Genomic DNA, 16,781 nt, shown 5'->3' with positions numbered 1-16,781 from the left:
ACAAAGGAGATTGGGAGTTTATGCCATGAATATCCTGGGGGGGAAACGTGTAATTACAATGATTTCACACGATGTCGCACAAAACCCGCCATGAAAGTGGTCACAGAGAAGCATTAACACGCATCTTTTTATTTTCAGGATGTTAGCGACAATGCATTTCCGATATCACTTTATTTGTGCAACTGCTTGCAATAACCATCGGCGCAGTTACTCTCCATTTTCGTATTTATTTGCAGGATGCTTCAAATGGGCTTTACTCTCTCTCTTTAATGCCGAAATCAGCCTCAGTGTGACAAACTCCTATTGAGAGCCCATGCTGCCAACTTCTTTCTTTTAAGTTAGTCTCAAAGGTACTACAAGATCCCTTGGCTCACAAATCTCTACAGAGACTTCGCTCTCTCTCTCTCTCTCTCTCTCTCTCTCTCTATATATATATATATATGTGCCCAGGTGCATGCTGGGGCTTGTAGTAGAGCAGGCATCCAAAGCCGGAAGCGGCCGTTTTCCTGTGGACCGTTAGGCCTCGCGGCGGCAACGTCTCTATACTCTGGAAGCGCGCGAGACAAAAAAGGGGGCGGGGCTCGGGTCCCATTTCCGGCCAGCGGTGCTGCCTTCTCCCGCGCGCTGCCCTCCGCTGAGTCTGGGGACCGGAAATAGAACCCTGCGCTCGGGTCTCGTGGCCCGGAAGTAGCCGCCAAAGGGGGAGTTACAGCGAGGAGGCGCCCGCCATGTCCCTCATATGCTCCAGTGAGTGACCCGCTTTCCTCCGACTCCCTTCTCCCCTCAGAGAGGGACTGCAGGGGCTCCGGGAGGGGGCCGGGGTGGGCTCCTTTTGTCCCATGAGGGCACTGCGGTAGGGCTTTCGGGCTGCTTCAGGTTCGTAGCCCTTCCCAGGCTAATCCGTACAACAGCCCTGCAAGGTAGGCCTTGTATAAGGCACAGAGGGCGGCTTCTCTTAGGATAGAGGTCCAGAACACACTGCAGGGATAATCCAGTTATTAGAGACACCTCTAACTGCCCTGGCTCCATGCCAGGGATTCTGGGAGCTGTAGTTTTGTCAGACGCTTAGCCTCCTCTGGTGCCACCACAAACTACAGCTCCCAGGATCCCCCTTGCACTGAGCCAGGGCAGTTAAAGCGGTCTCAAACTGGGTTACTTCTGCAGTGTGTTTGGGACCAGAGAGAAAGGCTGAAGTGGGGTTTCCTTGGCTGGGCTCTAAGCTGCTGTGCTGAGCCTGAACTCCAGCTCTCTTGAGGAGCTTTCCCAGCAAGTGTTGTGCTTAATAATAATTATTATAATCTTGTAATTTATTACAAGCCACCCTCTTCCCCATTTCCACTGTGTGTGGAAGTGAGAGCCAGACAGTGAAGAAAGTCAACTTATTTGGGATGTGGTGCTGAGGACACAGTGGACAGCCACAAAGACAAACAAATGGGTCCTTATGCAGGTCAAGCATGAAATACCCCTAGAAGCCAAGATGATCCAATTGAGGCTGTTGTACTTTGGACACATCATGAGAAGGAATGATTCACTGGAAAAGACAATGCAGAGGGAGGTAGAAAGAGGAAGGCTGCATGCTAGATGGATGGACTCTATTGAGGAGGTCATTGGTATAAAGCAGAAAGAGAGGAAGACCTCACATCAGATGGCTAGACTATATTAAGCAGCTCACCAATATGAAGTTGCAGGACCTAAGTAGAGGTCCTTGCAGGCGATGGGTCTTGGAGATGTCTCATCCACAAAGTAGCCATGAATTGAGGTGGTTAACAACAATAGCAGCAACAAATTGTGGTGTAGTGGTTTGAGTGTTGGACTACAACTCTCGAGGTCAGAGTTCCCAGCTTGGGCATGAAACCCACAGAGGCAAACCTCCTCTGAATAAATCTTGCCAAGAAAACCCCATGACAGGGTCGCCATACGTCAGAAACGACTTGAAGACACACAACAACATTGGATAAAAGGCAGATGGTTGTACAAACCTGTGCCTAAAATGCCACTCTGTGTGTGTGTGATTGAGTGTGTGTGTATAAATGTGTGTGTGTATCTAGATCAGTGGTTCCCAGCCTGTGGGTCGGGACCCCTTTGGGGGTCGAATGACCCTTTCATGGGGGTTGAATGACGCTTTCATGGGGGTCTTCTAAGACCATTGGAAAACACCTATTTAATTACAGTTATGAAGTAGCAATGAAAATAATATCATGGGTTTGGGTCACCACAACATGAGGAACTGTATTAAAGGGTCGCGGCATCAGGAAGGTTGGGAACCACTGATCTAGATAGATAGATAGACAGACACACACACACACAGGCTTCTGTCTTGAGTGAGCTGTAATTGTTTAGGCTGTAAATCTAAGCACTCTTACTGGCCCTGTTGAAGCTATGGAGCTGTCACACATCAGAGGATGGACATTTGTTTTCTGCTGCGTCCAGGATAGGTGCTCCACTAGTGCTCATAAGTTACAAGAGGAAGGGTTTTGGATGAACTCTTGGCAAGACTCAGTAGTTTGAAAACAAGTACTTAGACTTCTGGGATGGTGGGCTTAGCTGGGACTGCATCTGCATTGCAGAAATAAGACACTTTGACTCCACTTTAACTGCCTTGGCTTACTGCTGTGGAATTCTGGGAATTATAATTTTGTGAGACATTTAGCCTTCTCTGGCAGAAAGCTCTAGTGCCACAACAAACTACAAATCTCAGTATTCCATAGCACTGAGCCATGGCAGTTAAAGTGGTGACAAACTGGATTATCTCTACAGTGCAGCTCCAGCCTATGTTAGTCTATGTTGCAGCAAAAACAACAAGGAGTGTTGGAGTAACACATTTTAATTGGAATAAATTGTAGTGGACGACAACCCGCACACATCTGATGAAGGTGACTACACTTTATGGCAGCTTAATAATCCCGTACTACTTAGTTTATAACATACACAAGACTTTGCAATTACCCATTGTGGTGGTGGCCTTTTCCATGCTGCGAATCTTCACAGAGAGACTGGATGGGTGTCCCTTGGGGTGCTTTAGCTCCAGAATTCTTACACTAACTGGGCAAACTAGCCAACCTATGCGGCCAGTATAATCTTATAAACAAGAGAAGGTGCTTTGGGCTCAAGTATTAAAAAATACTCTCTGGTGGAAGAGACCAGCCTAGAGCTTTGAATTTATGCATGGATTCACTTATACACACACATGAACCTGATGCATGCATGCAAATCTTGGATATAATAATAATAATAATAATAATACACTTTATTTATATACTGCCCTGTGGCGAACCAATCCGGGCGGTTTACAACATTAAAATAACATACAGCATAAAAACAATATATTTCCCTCCCCCCTTAAAACATTATTAAACTGCATATCTAAATTAAAACCACAATAACTAGTTAAAACAACAATAAATTAAACAAAATAATACCAACCGATAAACCACTGCAACTTCAGTTCTAAAGAAAAGAAAAGGGGGCTTTGGAGACATTACTGAGGAGGGGGGAGATCCTGAGGCCGGGATATTTTAGTCTGGGAAGGCCTGCCTGAAGAGATCCGTCTTGACAGCCTTTTTGAAGCTGTCCAAAGATGTTAATTGACGGATCTCGTCCGGCAGGTCGCTCCAGAGCCTGGGGGTGACAGCAGAAAAAGCCCTCCGGGAGGTCGCCACAAGCCTCGATTTTTGAGGCTGCAACAAGTTCCTCTCAGAGGACCGGACGGTGAGACTGAGCACCTGACTCTTGAAACTATCCGTTGTACCTTTGTTATTGATCTTAATTGCCTGGAAGACTATTAAGCTATCAAATTGATGGTTAAATAGCTTGCTTATTAGCTTGCAATTATTGTTGTTCTTGCCTTTCACTTCAACAAAATGCAATGTTTTATGTTGATCTGTAAACTTAGAAATGTGTTAGGACCTGATGGCTTTCTTTGTCAACCCCCCCTTTTTTGGGGGGGGGAGATAGACAGTCTTTCACTTAAATCATTTTGCTGCTGGGTAGTCTTTTTAACTTGTTTAGGTCTTTAGTGCAAATATTAAGAAATTATTACATTCTAAATTTAAATAGCATTATGGCTGTGCAAAGGTTTTAATAGTGTATATAGTAACAATGCCTGAACAGCTGTTGCAGGCATGATTTCTTCCATAAGGTGAGTGAGTGACTTGCCCCAAACTGCCAGATCAGTGCATTGCTGTGTTAAGACTGTTGAATGAGCACTTGAAAGGGGGGGGGGGGGGGAATTATATAGGCTAGTTTCATTCACAATTGTCCCCATATACTGCTCTTGCTGAACACATTGGTTTCCAGTGCTGTTCAGGGATATGTGGCAGTGATACATAGTGATTGTGGTGTGCAAAGCTAGCCTGTGTCACCCCCACATTCAGGGTGTGCAACAGAGTAACTTCCTTCATTTCAAACTGGGTTCATATTTATCTAAACAACTACTAGAACACATTTGATTTACATTAGTTACATGTTCATCTTACTTAATTTTAAGCATGCAATAAATCAAGTAGCCCAAAATTATATCGGTAGTGTTCTCATTTTTCCACATGCACCTGCTTTTGATTCACCTTCTTAACCCACTCAACAGATGTTACTACTAGTTCATTGCTATAATTAGAGTACCTTTATCACATCTCTTTATAATAATGCAGTATAAAGAATAATGCCTCCATGAATGCATCAAGAATCCCTTTTATGGTACAGTTTTCCCCCCAGTGATTCTAAGCTCGCTTTTGATTCTAGATTCTGTTTAAATTTATAACTTTACCTCCTGATCATGAAAGCCTTAGTACAATTTATCAACTTGTTTGTAGTACCATAAAAGTTCGTAGACAGAATGTAAGCCTTAAGATTTCTCAACTTTATATCTTTATGCATTTCTTTACGTTAATTAGATTCTTTACAGACCATTTTGACAACCTAGTGATTATCTTTACTTATTACTAAATAAGGAATAAAAGCAGTTACAAAGCTGTGGAATTCTGTAGAATTAACAAGTATGGTGGAGTGGCACAGATGTTATGTTAGCATCTATATCTTCTGTTCCAGCTGGGTGGATCTAGAAAATAAGCTTTCTGAGTTGAAAAAAAAATCTTGCAATTACAGGCTAGGCCATCTTGAATGCATCTATAATTGGATAAATGTTCCATTGTGTGGGTGTGCTTCAATTCTGCATCTTGAGGCTTTAAGAATAGTTTGTGGGTGTGATTTACAAACATGGCATGCACATCTTAAGACTGCAGCCTTTCTAAATCATCTTTGATCAGACACAGTGACTCTTACTCATTCTCCTTGGTGATTATGAAAATCTGAGCTGAATGTTAACTAATTGCAACCTTGTACTGTACAGATGGCAGATACTAAATATTGAAAACAGTTGTTCAATGGTAGTAAAAGTTGGAGAATGATCTATCTCTTGTTTTTGATTATTTCTATGTATGCAACTCCTTGTGTGTGTTCCTTCAAGTCGCCAGTAGACCATGAATTTCATAGGTTTGCTGATGCTACAATGAACAGAATGGGAATGTGGTTTTCTCAGTGCCAGGATCTGATGTGGTCCTGTTCCAAATTGAAAGGTTGACCATTTGAGTCCATTGTGCTGGGAGTCATGTCTGCTTTTGCAGGGATGAATAAATAATATGCAACTACCCTCATGGAAGACATCCTTTTTCAGGGTTTGTACTGTTCATTCCAGAATGCCAAAGCCAATAGTTATGCAACAATATTAGTTCTGTGGTCAAGACTTACTGCTTTTATTTTTATACAAGTGTAGTGTAGTTTGAGTGTTGGGCTATGGAAACAAGGGTTCAATTCCCTGCTCAGCTGTGAAATGTACAGGTCACATGCTCTCAGCCTCAGGGGAGAGCAATGGTAAACCTCCAGTGAACAAATATTGCCAAGAAAATCCCATGATTTTGCCTTAAGGTCACCATAAGGCAAAAATGACTTGAAGGCACACACCATTGGTAAGAGGTATGATGTGCTGCACAGAAAGGTTATCAGACATTAGTGTGTTCATTCTAAATTTCTGAGAGTTGAGATAATAAATTTTCTTTGGCACTAATATATTTTCACTCGCCTTTCTGACTGCTATGAGAGATGTGGCCCTTTATATGTCCTGCCTGTTCTTAGCTGTACTTTCTTTTTCTTACAGTTTCAAATGAGGTGCCTGAGCATCCCTGTGTATCCCCAGTCTCAAACCATGTCTACGAGCGAAGACTGATTGAAAAATATATTGCAGAGAATGGAACTGATCCAGTAAACAACCAGCCATTGTCTGAAGAACAGCTCATAGATATCAAAGGTGAAGAGGAACAGAACAGCTAGAACCGAATTTGCCATAATAATTTAATAATTTGTTTTATTTATATACCACTATTCCAAAGATCATAGCGGTGAACAGCAAGTAAGCTAATTAGCAAGTAAGCTAATTTGCCCCCAACAGTCTGGGTACTCATTTTAGCGACCTCGGAAGGATGCAAGCCTGAGTCGAGCTTGGGCCCTTTTGCTGGTCTTGAACTCGCAACCTTGTGGTTTTGAGTGAATGGCTGCAGTACAGGCATTTACCCACTGCGCCACCAGGGCTCCATGTGTTTGATATGTTGAGAGTGGAGTTATTAATCTTTATCTTATTCCTCTTAGATTTGGGGTTGATTTTTTAAGACTTGGTTGTTGGCTAGGGTAAGGATGCTATACTTGAATAGAAAGGATAATTAGATAAAACTACTTAAACCAGAATGTTACATCTGTTCATATCTGGATAAAAATAAATATAAATGGTAGTATCTTAAAAGCTGGGCTAGCATATAACAGAACCAGGAAAGGCCCTCCCCCCCTCACACACACACCTTTTATCCTCATTGTGCATGCTGCTTTTTCATTTGGTTCATAGTCCCCCCTCAACTGCATTTTGTCCTTCTCCCCCAGTTTTTCATCCTGCATGACTGGTATGAAAGGAGTGGATAAGGGCCAGTGTGTAATTATTTAACTGTAACTGTAGGTGGTGCCAAATGGATGTGCTTACAATGGATGTTTAAGGCACACTTGCTCCTAACAGTTTGGTAGCACTGGCAAGCTTATGAGACAATAAGCTTGATGTGGGAAGTTCTTTCTAACATTTCTATGTGCTTGTCATTTTTAGTTGCCCACCCAATTCGGCCAAAGCCACCTTCTGCAACTAGTATTCCAGCCATTCTTAAAGCACTTCAGGATGAATGGGTAAGTATATATTCCCCCTCCCTTCAGTATTATGTAGCAGAACTTTATCTTTTGTTCACAAAAACGAAATAACTGAAGTGTTCTATGTGCCTTAAGTCACTCCTCCCTGGCTTCAGTTGTGTCAAGCTTTTTTCTTTGCTTAGAGTGGCAGAAATTAAAAACTTATTAGGAAACTTGAGTAGGGTTGGAAAACTTGAGAAGGAAGGAAGCTTCTGAACTAGGAGTAGCTTTGCTTCTTCAGTAAAATTGATAGGCTTGCTATGCTGGTCACTTTTCCACTTTTGGCAAAATATAATTTACATGTAAGTTGGCCACATTTATACATAGTAATCCAGGGTCCTTGGCTTATCCTGGCTTGCTATAACATGAGCAACATGATGATGCATGCAGCCCATTTATTTCTGCTTTGTTTTTTCCTGTCACATGAGCAGGATAGTCAACAAGCCAGGATCTGTCATGAAAAAAAAATCAGTATTTGTGGTCACCTTAGGAATCTTGGCTTATGTAGAAACAACAATCCCACATTCAGATATTACATGAAGGTTTCTGTTCCTTTTGTGCAAACATGAAGACAAAAAATAAATGTGCTTCATAAACCAGCATACTGCTGGTTTATGAAGCCTTGTTTATTTTTACATATGGACCTGGTCAATGTGCTGTAGATACAACAATATACTAATATGCCTTGTGCAGGATGCTGTTATGTTGCATAGTTTCACACTGCGCCAGCAGCTGCAGACCACACGCCAAGAACTGTCTCACGCCCTCTACCAACATGATGCTGCCTGCCGTGTCATTGCCCGTCTCACCAAAGAAGTCACTGCTGCAAGAGAAGGTAAAAATGCAGTGGATTATGTGCTCTTGGGTAATTTCCAGAAGAAGAGTTAGTTGTGCCAGCTGTCTAACCTTCCAAATCATGTGTGTCTCTTCACAGCTTTGGCAACTCTGAAACCCCAGGCCGGTCTCATCGTTCCCCAGGCTGTGCCTTCTGCACAGCCGAATGCAGTGGTAAGTTACACCTGTGTATCTGTTGATTCTCTCCTTCATTTTCTCTCTTTCTCTGAACTAACAGGTTTCTTTCCATTTTCAGGGTGCTGGTGAACCAATGGATCTTGGAGAGCTGGCAGGAATGACTCCAGAAATTATCCAGAAGGTACAAAACACCCTGACTCAGGCTTTTCTGTCCACTCCTTGTTCCATATATTAACTTTTAGATCTGGCTATGTTTATAAAAAGACTTATGTCATTTCCACACCATTTTGCCTTTCTTCTTGCACAACAGCTGCAGTACCTGACATTATAACCTGTCAATCTGTGTTCTAAAATGCCAATTTTTGAACCTGGCTTCTTATAATGCTGTTCTGTTTTGCAGCTTCAAGACAAAGCCACAGTGCTGACCACGGAGCGTAAAAAGGTAAGTCCTTCTCTAAAAAGCTTACTGTTCAGAAGGAGAGTGTCAGTTAATTCTGGTGTGCGCATTTATTTATAAATATTTCATTAAAATGAAAACTGCAGAGGTGCAGCCCATTGTGTTGGATTGATGAGATCCATCTGGCTGAATTTTATCAAGATGAAATAGGGTAGGGAGGGGGTATTACTTAAAGGTTGTATACAGGTTAGAGCAAAAATCATTGTTGAATAATCATGATGTACTGAAAGATACTATATGTGGAGTTATAAATATGATTACTTTGGAACAATTTGTAAGGCTGATAGATGTTATCATGTAACTGGAAAGTATAAATGGAATTGTATAGTTGTAAGAGAATACATAAATAAAGCTCACCTGAATAAAAAAAGAATTTTATCTCGTCATTCTGGTAGAGAGGGAAGACTGTACCGGAGGAGCTGGTAAAGCCGGAAGAATTAAGCAGGTACCGGCAGGTGGCTTCACATGTGGTGAGTATATGCTGATCAGGATCAGGAAGTCTATTTTGTTATTTGCTGTTGTGATGGAACCTCTATCCAGAGTGCCTCACACTTTCAACACTTGGGCTCCTGTCACTCGTCATGCCCTTTTGTCCCAAGATTCCTTCCTGGATCTGGTACTCAGACCTCAAAGTGACTACTGTTCCAGACAAGTGGCTGTACTGATTAGTGGGTTCAGTGTGACAAAGTGTAAGCACTTGTCCTAATCAGCTTTTTTTTAAAAAAGGTACAGTTGTAGAAAATAAAACCACTAAAGATTTATTCTATAACAAATAAGATAAACATGAACTTCCTGAATTCTTTCCATATTCCTCAAATCCTGTTCAGATTTTAGCAATTTCCTTCTTCCAAACTGGTCTTCCCTCTGCCTGTGACTGCCCTCACGAGCATCTTAAGTCATAATCCCTCTCCACAATAGCCCCCTACCCTCACAGTAATCCATGAGATGTGATTGGCTGGTTCTTGCCCAGATTCTCACATGCAGTTGTCAGATGTTTCGATTTACAGCAAACTTATGAGTAAGAGACTTCCAAGTCATCAATTTACATGCTTAAGACTTGGAAAAAACAGAGCCATGGCTTTGTTGACTGTGAAATAGTCTGCTTCTAGTGCGGTCATCCTCTTTTCCTATAGGCTTCCACTTTACCAAGGATTATTGTCTTCTTCAATGAATCATGTTGTCTTGTGATGTGTCCAGAGTATGAGACCCTCAGTTTAGCTTCTATGTTTTGGCTTCTGGGGAGAGTTCATGCTTGATTTTCACTAACATGCCCATTTTGTTTTTGTAGCAGTCCATGGTATATGTAGAACTCTCCTCCAGCATCACATTTCAAATAAGTCACTTTTCTTCCTGGCTTAGGTCTATACCTTCTAGAATCATATGTTCCATCTAAATAACTCTTGTTATTGCCTGACAATTACCCCTCAGTCATGCTTCACATTAATCTGACCAGGATTGAGAAGGTGCTTAGCTTTTGTCACCTTTTGCAGTAAATGTTACTGTGATAACATGCCGCCATCAATCATTAGTACTTGGCTGTTTCTGCGTCCAAGGCCAAACTAGTATGATGTTACAGGTTGAGGATTTTCTGTCATTGTCCTAATTTCTGAAGTAAATTCATGCTTGCTTATTCTACTTCATTATAGGAGGGAATTAACTTGGCCTTGCTGTTGAGATTAGGATTCCTGGGGGTGGGGTGCATGAGGCTGCAGGCTTGGAGCTGGGTATGCAGCGATACATCTGCCATAGGTTCTTGTCAAAAGGAGGAACTGCTTGTTCTCTCAGAGACACCAACACAGAAAAACCTGAGATAGAGCTAGCTGTCTAAAGACATCCCTTTTTGGAAGAGTTTCCCTTCCCCCATGTTGCCTGGCTTTTTCCCTACTTGAATTGGTTAGTGTTAATGCCAGCATTATTGCTTTTGAACAGGGATTGCACAGTGCCAGTATACCTGGCATTCTGGCTCTCGATCTGTGTCCTTCCGACACCAACAAGATCCTCACAGGTATGTGAAAGCTTTTGGGTCAGAGGCTTTCCAGAATATCGCAGTATTAGGCTAGTGTCAGCCATGGTGGACTTTGCCTCTCTGTCAAAAGCACATGTTCTGTTTACTCCATGTTTAGATTGGGAAGTCTGGGGCAGTGGCCTTTCCCCCTCTGATATTTTAGAGCTAGGTTCCTTTGTTAGAACCAACTGAAATAGGTCTGGTCAATCAATGGGATTTCCAAAAGTGTTCAGTTATCAAGTTCACATTGATTTAGTATGCCCATCTTGCCTTGGACTAAAGGTTAAATTTTACCCAAGGGTGGGTTGATAACCTGAGGTCTAGGAACTAGAATTGCCCCTTGTCAAAAGAATTCAGAATGACCGTGTTCCCCATTGCATTTTACTGCTGAATTTTATAAAGCTTAAGCATCAAAGCACAAATGCCCCCTACACCTTCAAAGTGAGTATATATATGGCTCTCTACCCTGCCACCGCCACCACCGCTGTTTTAGGTCCAGAAGAAGCTTTTTTCTAACCAGGAAGTAAACTGAGAATTGCTTCTCTTTCTGAACAAAGCCCCTCACGCCAAGGCAACTGGGGGGTGGGAGTGGGAAGGACATGGTGAAATTGCCCTTTTTAAAGAGTGCAGGGGTTTTAAGTTTTTTAAAAAGTAAAAGATTTTCAGAATGCTGCATACACCTCCCCAAAATTCACCAGATGAGATGTATGCAGCCTATGGGTAACATTAATATGGCTATGAAGCCATATTAATAATGGCTTTATAGCCATATAATGGTCAGCACAGGTACACGGGCTTTGGAGGAGGAGATAGCTGCACAATACCACAGTACTGTGGGATAAGGTAACTGCAGGCACTGTGGTGGTTGGGAAGGGGCAGCCTGCAGTTAAAGCTGTGTCAATCATGAGACAAAGCTACCATATTGGGTCCAAAACAGCTTTCTTTTCTGAAAAGAGATGGGGTTTGCAACTGTTCACTCCCTATCCCCTTGTGGTCCAGTATTTCAGAAAGGGCTTACCCTGGCATCTGCTGAAGTCACAAACAGTCCTTGGCTGTACTTTGCCAACAGATCCTGAGGGCTGAAAGGGCGTAGGGCATTTTCTTGTTCTTGAGTGCTGAGCCCTTTTGGCTTCTCAGGTCGTGCTTTTGTTTTCCAGGTGGAGCAGATAAAAATGTTGTTGTTTTTGACAAGAGCTCGGAGCAGATCCTGGCGACTCTAAAAGGTCACACTAAGAAGGTCACCAGCGTAGTGTTCCATCCATCACAGGTAAGGACTATCGTTCATTTTACATTATTTATAACTTTATTTTAATCTGTAAGCATGGTATCCTTGGCTGCATCTGCACTGCAGAAATAATACAGTTTGACACCACTTTAACTGTCATGGCTCAATGCTATAGAATCCTGGGGATTTTAGTTTTATGAGACATTTCGCCTTTTCTTACAGAGCTGTGGTGCTGCAACAAACTACAGTTCCCACAATTCTATAACCATTGCAGTTAAAGTAGTGACAAACTGGATTATTTCTGCAGTGCAGATGCAGCCCTTGACTGCTTGTCCATTTACCTCTCAATTAATTGTGTGATCTTTCCAGATGGAATCAATTCATGTTTTGTAGTCTAAAATGACAATTCAGGATATGGATGCTATTTTCCTTCTGAATTCAAAAGAAAAAAAATCTAGCTTCAGTCTAATTCTCAGTCTTCCCTTTCCCCTTTAGGAACTAGTGTTCTCAGCTTCTCCAGATGCCACTATCCGGATCTGGTCAGTTCCCAGTGCTTCATGTGTGCAGGTTGTGCGTGCCCATGAGAGTGCTGTGACAGGGCTGAGTCTCCACGCAACAGGAGATTACCTGCTGAGCTCTTCTGATGACCAGGTGAGATCTGAACTAGAGGCTCAGACTGTGCCACTTGTCAATTCTTTGTGCTCAGGGTATTGAAAAAGAGCATCTGCAAAATGAGAGGGGTGTGTGCCATTTTCATATTTAATTTTTATTGTAGCTAGCTATCCTTCTTTTTTAAAAAGGACTTTCCAAGTATCTCTCTCACCTGAGATAGAAGATGGCAATAATATAATCTAAGCCATAGTGAAGAAAACATAGATATCAGTTTTTTAAAAACTCCCAAGAGATCAACACACACAAAAAAACCCCAGAAATAAGTCAAAAATTGCTGGAACAGGTTTTGGCAGAGAAGTTTTCATAAAGCCAAAACTCAGCCTTTCCTCTCTTTCAGTATTGGGCTTTCTCTGACATCCAGACTGGTCGTGTTCTCACCAAGGTCACAGATGAAACTTCTGGCTGTGGTAAGGATTTTGTATTTCATACCTAAATTTAGTACTTCATGAGAGAGATTTGAGAGAATGCAAGGTTTAGTGTGGTTCATGGGGAGAAGCAGGCTGGTCGGAGGCTTAACAGTATCCCTCTCAGTTTTGTGGTGATCCAGTATTGTCTCTCTTTGTAGCTCTCACCTGTGCACAGTTCCATCCTGATGGGCTCATTTTTGGAACTGGAACTATGGACTCTCAAATTAAGATCTGGGACTTAAAGGTAAGAAGATAAACAAGATGTAGGTCCTTAATCTGTTTTCCAAATTTGGTTGTAATGATTACAGACAATGGATGTGAAAGGTGTAAAAATTTAAGTGTGACATATACATGCAAAGCACTGTTAATATCCTTGTGGGAAAGTTGCATAGTGACTGGTTTGCACTATTATATTGGCAGAGAATGCACAAAAAGTGCTGCTTCGGTCCTGTCTAGAACCAAACTAGATACAGAATAGTTCAAGAGTCTACTGCCATCCTCTGGATGCTCTATGTCACCTTTCTTTCAGAGCAATATATCTCTTTAAATTTAGTGTTAAATTTCATTGCAAGAATACCTGATACTGTGATTGATACTTACTGTTGACTGCAGCTTTTGGGTCAGTAAATACAACTGTGTTATGTGGTGATGGTTAAAGCCATTTTATAGTGATGTTAGGGGGAACCAAAACATTGCTGGGCATTATCCACTGGGAAAACTGGAAGGACAGCAAGCCCCCCAGTTCCTCCAGTCACAAAGATAAATCACAGGCAGTGTATTAATTAATTGCACTATCCATTGCAACAAGTCTTATCTTCAGGTGTGCTGTTTGCAAATTCTTGTACACCAAAAAAATAGTTCCAAACTATTTGTGGGCTTACTGTATCTAACAGTGGTGACTGACTTGCTTTTCTTAGGAACGGACCAATGTAGCAAACTTCCCTGGACATTCAGGACCTATTACAAGCATTGCCTTCTCTGAGAATGGCTACTACTTGGCCACTGCTGCTGATGACTCCTCTGTCAAACTCTGGGATTTGCGTAAACTGAAGAACTTCAAGACACTGCAGCTGGACAATAACTTTGAGGTTTGTGTGTTCCACTGGTCTGGATTCCTAATCTTTATTTTGCATGTAGCTGCTGGAATCCCCACGTGTACCCATCTTGAGTCCTTTACCCTGCTTTGAATCCTTGGGAGACCATTGCATACCTTTTCAATGGCTGGCTAAGCTATTCATAGATATTTACCCTAGCTTGGGATACCTCACTTTTTTTTATTGGGACACTATTATTGAGATGGTAGGAAAATTTGCTTTGGCTGCAATTAAGATAAGAGCTAGATATCAAAAGCATTAGTTTTAACAGTAAAGAATTTTATTGTTACACTTTTATAATGTTGACAATTTTTTGTTTTATCATTTCTATTTTATATTTGATGCCATATTTTAAAGTTATTCTACCATTTGATTTTTATTTACGTATATGGAATTGCAACAGGTCATAGCTTTTAGCAATGAATAACAGTTCAAAGTAGTATTGCGGCACTCGTGACTGCAACTTTCCAAGACATTTGGCTGTAGCCTGCTTCTGAACCAGAGACATCTGCATCTGTAATATGTCTTCTCTTTAGGTGAAGTCTCTCATATTTGATCAGAGTGGCACATACTTGGCCCTGGGTGGCACTGATGTCCAAGTATACATCTGTAAACAGTGGACAGAGGTTCTCCACTTCACAGGTGAGGGACGAGTGCGCTTTATGGCATTCTTGAGAAGCTCTGTATTATGTCCAGAAAGTTGTGCTGGTGGTTAGTATCAATATTTGTTTTAAGGTTGGGTTTTCTTGAATTGGTGTCTTTTCTAACTGTCTCCTCTTCTTTCTGCAGAGCATAGCGGTCTGACAACAGGAGTAGCCTTTGGGCATCATGCCAAGTTCCTTGCTTCAACAGGCATGGACAGAAGCCTGAAATTTTACAGCCTGTAGCTCCTCTTTCAGAATACAAAGGGAGTGGAGTCTATTACTTGCAGTAGTATTAAGATGTCAGGGTAACCATGAAGCATATGGGATGGGGGTGGGGTGAGTGGGAAATAGAGTACATCATAGCTTTTAATCTCAGTTCAGGCTGCCTGTAGAATGGAAAGTTGAGCCCTGTGCTGAATGATTTGTTTTTCCTCTTCCATATTTGTTCTTTTCCAGCTTTGTCTGTGCTGTGATTGTAACTGTATTGAGCCAAACCCATCCAAGTGTTGGCCATCTAGTGAAGGGTGGTGTCAGGGATGAGGATAAAGAAAGGGATGGGGAGATGTGCAGTTTTTTTTTTGTATGCAGCTCTCTAGTTTGATTAAAAAAAAGACTATTCAACTATACATTTTAATGGTACTGCATAGTATCTGTTCATCATTTTAAAACATTTCTTGGCTGCTCCTCAGTTTGCTAGAACTTCCATATATCTAGCACATGCATTTTTATATGCCTAAAAGTGTTTGAGGTGTTACTCTAGAAGGAAGTTGTTTTCAGATCAATTAATGGAAAGGGAGATAGAAGGTAGGTTCTTTAAAAAAAAAGATCAGCCAGGTTTTGTCTGAAATTGTCAAAAGAGTTTGTCAAAAAGTCACATAAGTGTGGAAGAAGCAAAGGTCTGGCAAAGGCTTTGCTTGCTTTCTGGAGAAAAAGGAAATACATTTCTTGTCTCTTTTCCTCTGACATCAGTAATTACACCATGATTGCCTCTATAAGAGGGCTTTTCTATATTCGCTTTAGGCCTAGTGCTGTAAGACCCTTCAGAAAGAAACTGGGAGTGGGTGACAGTCTAGCCTCTCTGGGACTGGAGTTCTAGAGTCTCCCTGTAACTAAGGAATGTGTCACCATAGTCGGATCTGACATCTCAAGGAATAGGCACAGCTGCCACCCAAGATTTAATTGTGCTTATTCACGTCTAGCTACCATTGAAACCTGAGCTTTCAAGCTCAGGCTTACCAAGCGTGCAGACCTGCATCTTCAGAGGAAGTTTAATGCTATCCCGCACAAGTGCAATTCCTTTCTTTGATCTGCCTTTCAACTGACTAGGAGCATCTCTGTCTTGTCTGGATTAAGATTCAGTTTGTTTGTTCTTACCCATTCAATTACTAGTGACAGACATTGGTTTAGGACCATAACAGCTTCCTTGGCTTGTGGTGGAATGCAGTAATAGAGATGGGTGTCATCCACATACGGATGACACCAAACCCTAAAACTACAGTCACCCTCTGCCAGCAGTTTCGTGTACTGTATATGTTAAAATAGCATGGGGGACAGAACCAAGCCTTTCTGCAGGCCTGCAGCCAAGGGGTGGGCCAGTCCCCCAGTACCATTGCAGGGTTTGCCCCTGCAGAGTGGAATGAAACCAATAAAACAGTACCCCCAGGTCTCATCTCAGCAGAGTGATCCAGAAGGATTCCATGGTTAGTTGTTTTGAAAGCTGCAAAAGATTCAGCAGCACCAGTGGACACACTCCTTCATTTAGTTCCTGGCATAGGTCGTCCACCAAAGTGACCAAAGCCATATGTCCCATAATCACGCCTGAAACCAGACTGAAATAGATATCTCAACTAGAAGTCCCTGGAGTTGGGAGACCACCACCCTCTCCAGAACCATGTCTAAAAATTGAATGTTAGAGGCAGGCTGATAATTATCCAGAAGGTTGGGATCAAGGGAGGGCTTTTTATGGTGTATAACTGCTTCCTTCAGGCAAGCTGGAACTCTGTCTTGTTTTAGCTAGCATTAACCACTGTCTACCCACATAGCCAGTCCCCATTTCTAACTTTTTAAAAAAAAGCCAGGAAGGGTGAGGATCT

General features: G+C 42.0%; 1 protein-coding gene across 1 annotated transcript; it reads left to right on the top strand.

Annotated features, from left to right (window-relative positions):
- Nucleotides 1-622: 622 nt before the first annotated feature.
- PRPF19 (pre-mRNA processing factor 19) lies at nucleotides 623-15,314 on the top strand. Its single transcript, XM_089520708.1, has 16 exons — nucleotides 623-747; nucleotides 6,149-6,298; nucleotides 7,136-7,212; nucleotides 7,906-8,047; nucleotides 8,147-8,220; nucleotides 8,303-8,365; nucleotides 8,585-8,626; nucleotides 9,037-9,111; nucleotides 10,571-10,646; nucleotides 11,804-11,913; nucleotides 12,367-12,522; nucleotides 12,881-12,950; nucleotides 13,109-13,194; nucleotides 13,868-14,038; nucleotides 14,581-14,686; nucleotides 14,834-15,314. Exons 1-16 carry the CDS (start codon nucleotides 729-731, stop codon nucleotides 14,929-14,931), a joined length of 1,515 nt encoding a protein of 504 aa, XP_089376834.1. The 5' UTR covers nucleotides 623-728; the 3' UTR covers nucleotides 14,932-15,314.
- The last annotated feature ends 1,467 nt before the right edge of the window (nucleotides 15,315-16,781 follow it).

This window comes from Sceloporus occidentalis, unplaced genomic scaffold (assembly GCF_023333645.1).
Source record: "Sceloporus occidentalis isolate IW3139 unplaced genomic scaffold, rSceOcc1.0.p SCAF_4, whole genome shotgun sequence".
In the NCBI taxonomy this organism is placed as follows: domain Eukaryota; kingdom Metazoa; phylum Chordata; class Lepidosauria; order Squamata; family Phrynosomatidae; genus Sceloporus; species Sceloporus occidentalis.
The sequence above is the reverse complement of the archived record's forward strand: the minus strand, read 5'-3'. Positions and strand labels throughout refer to the sequence as shown.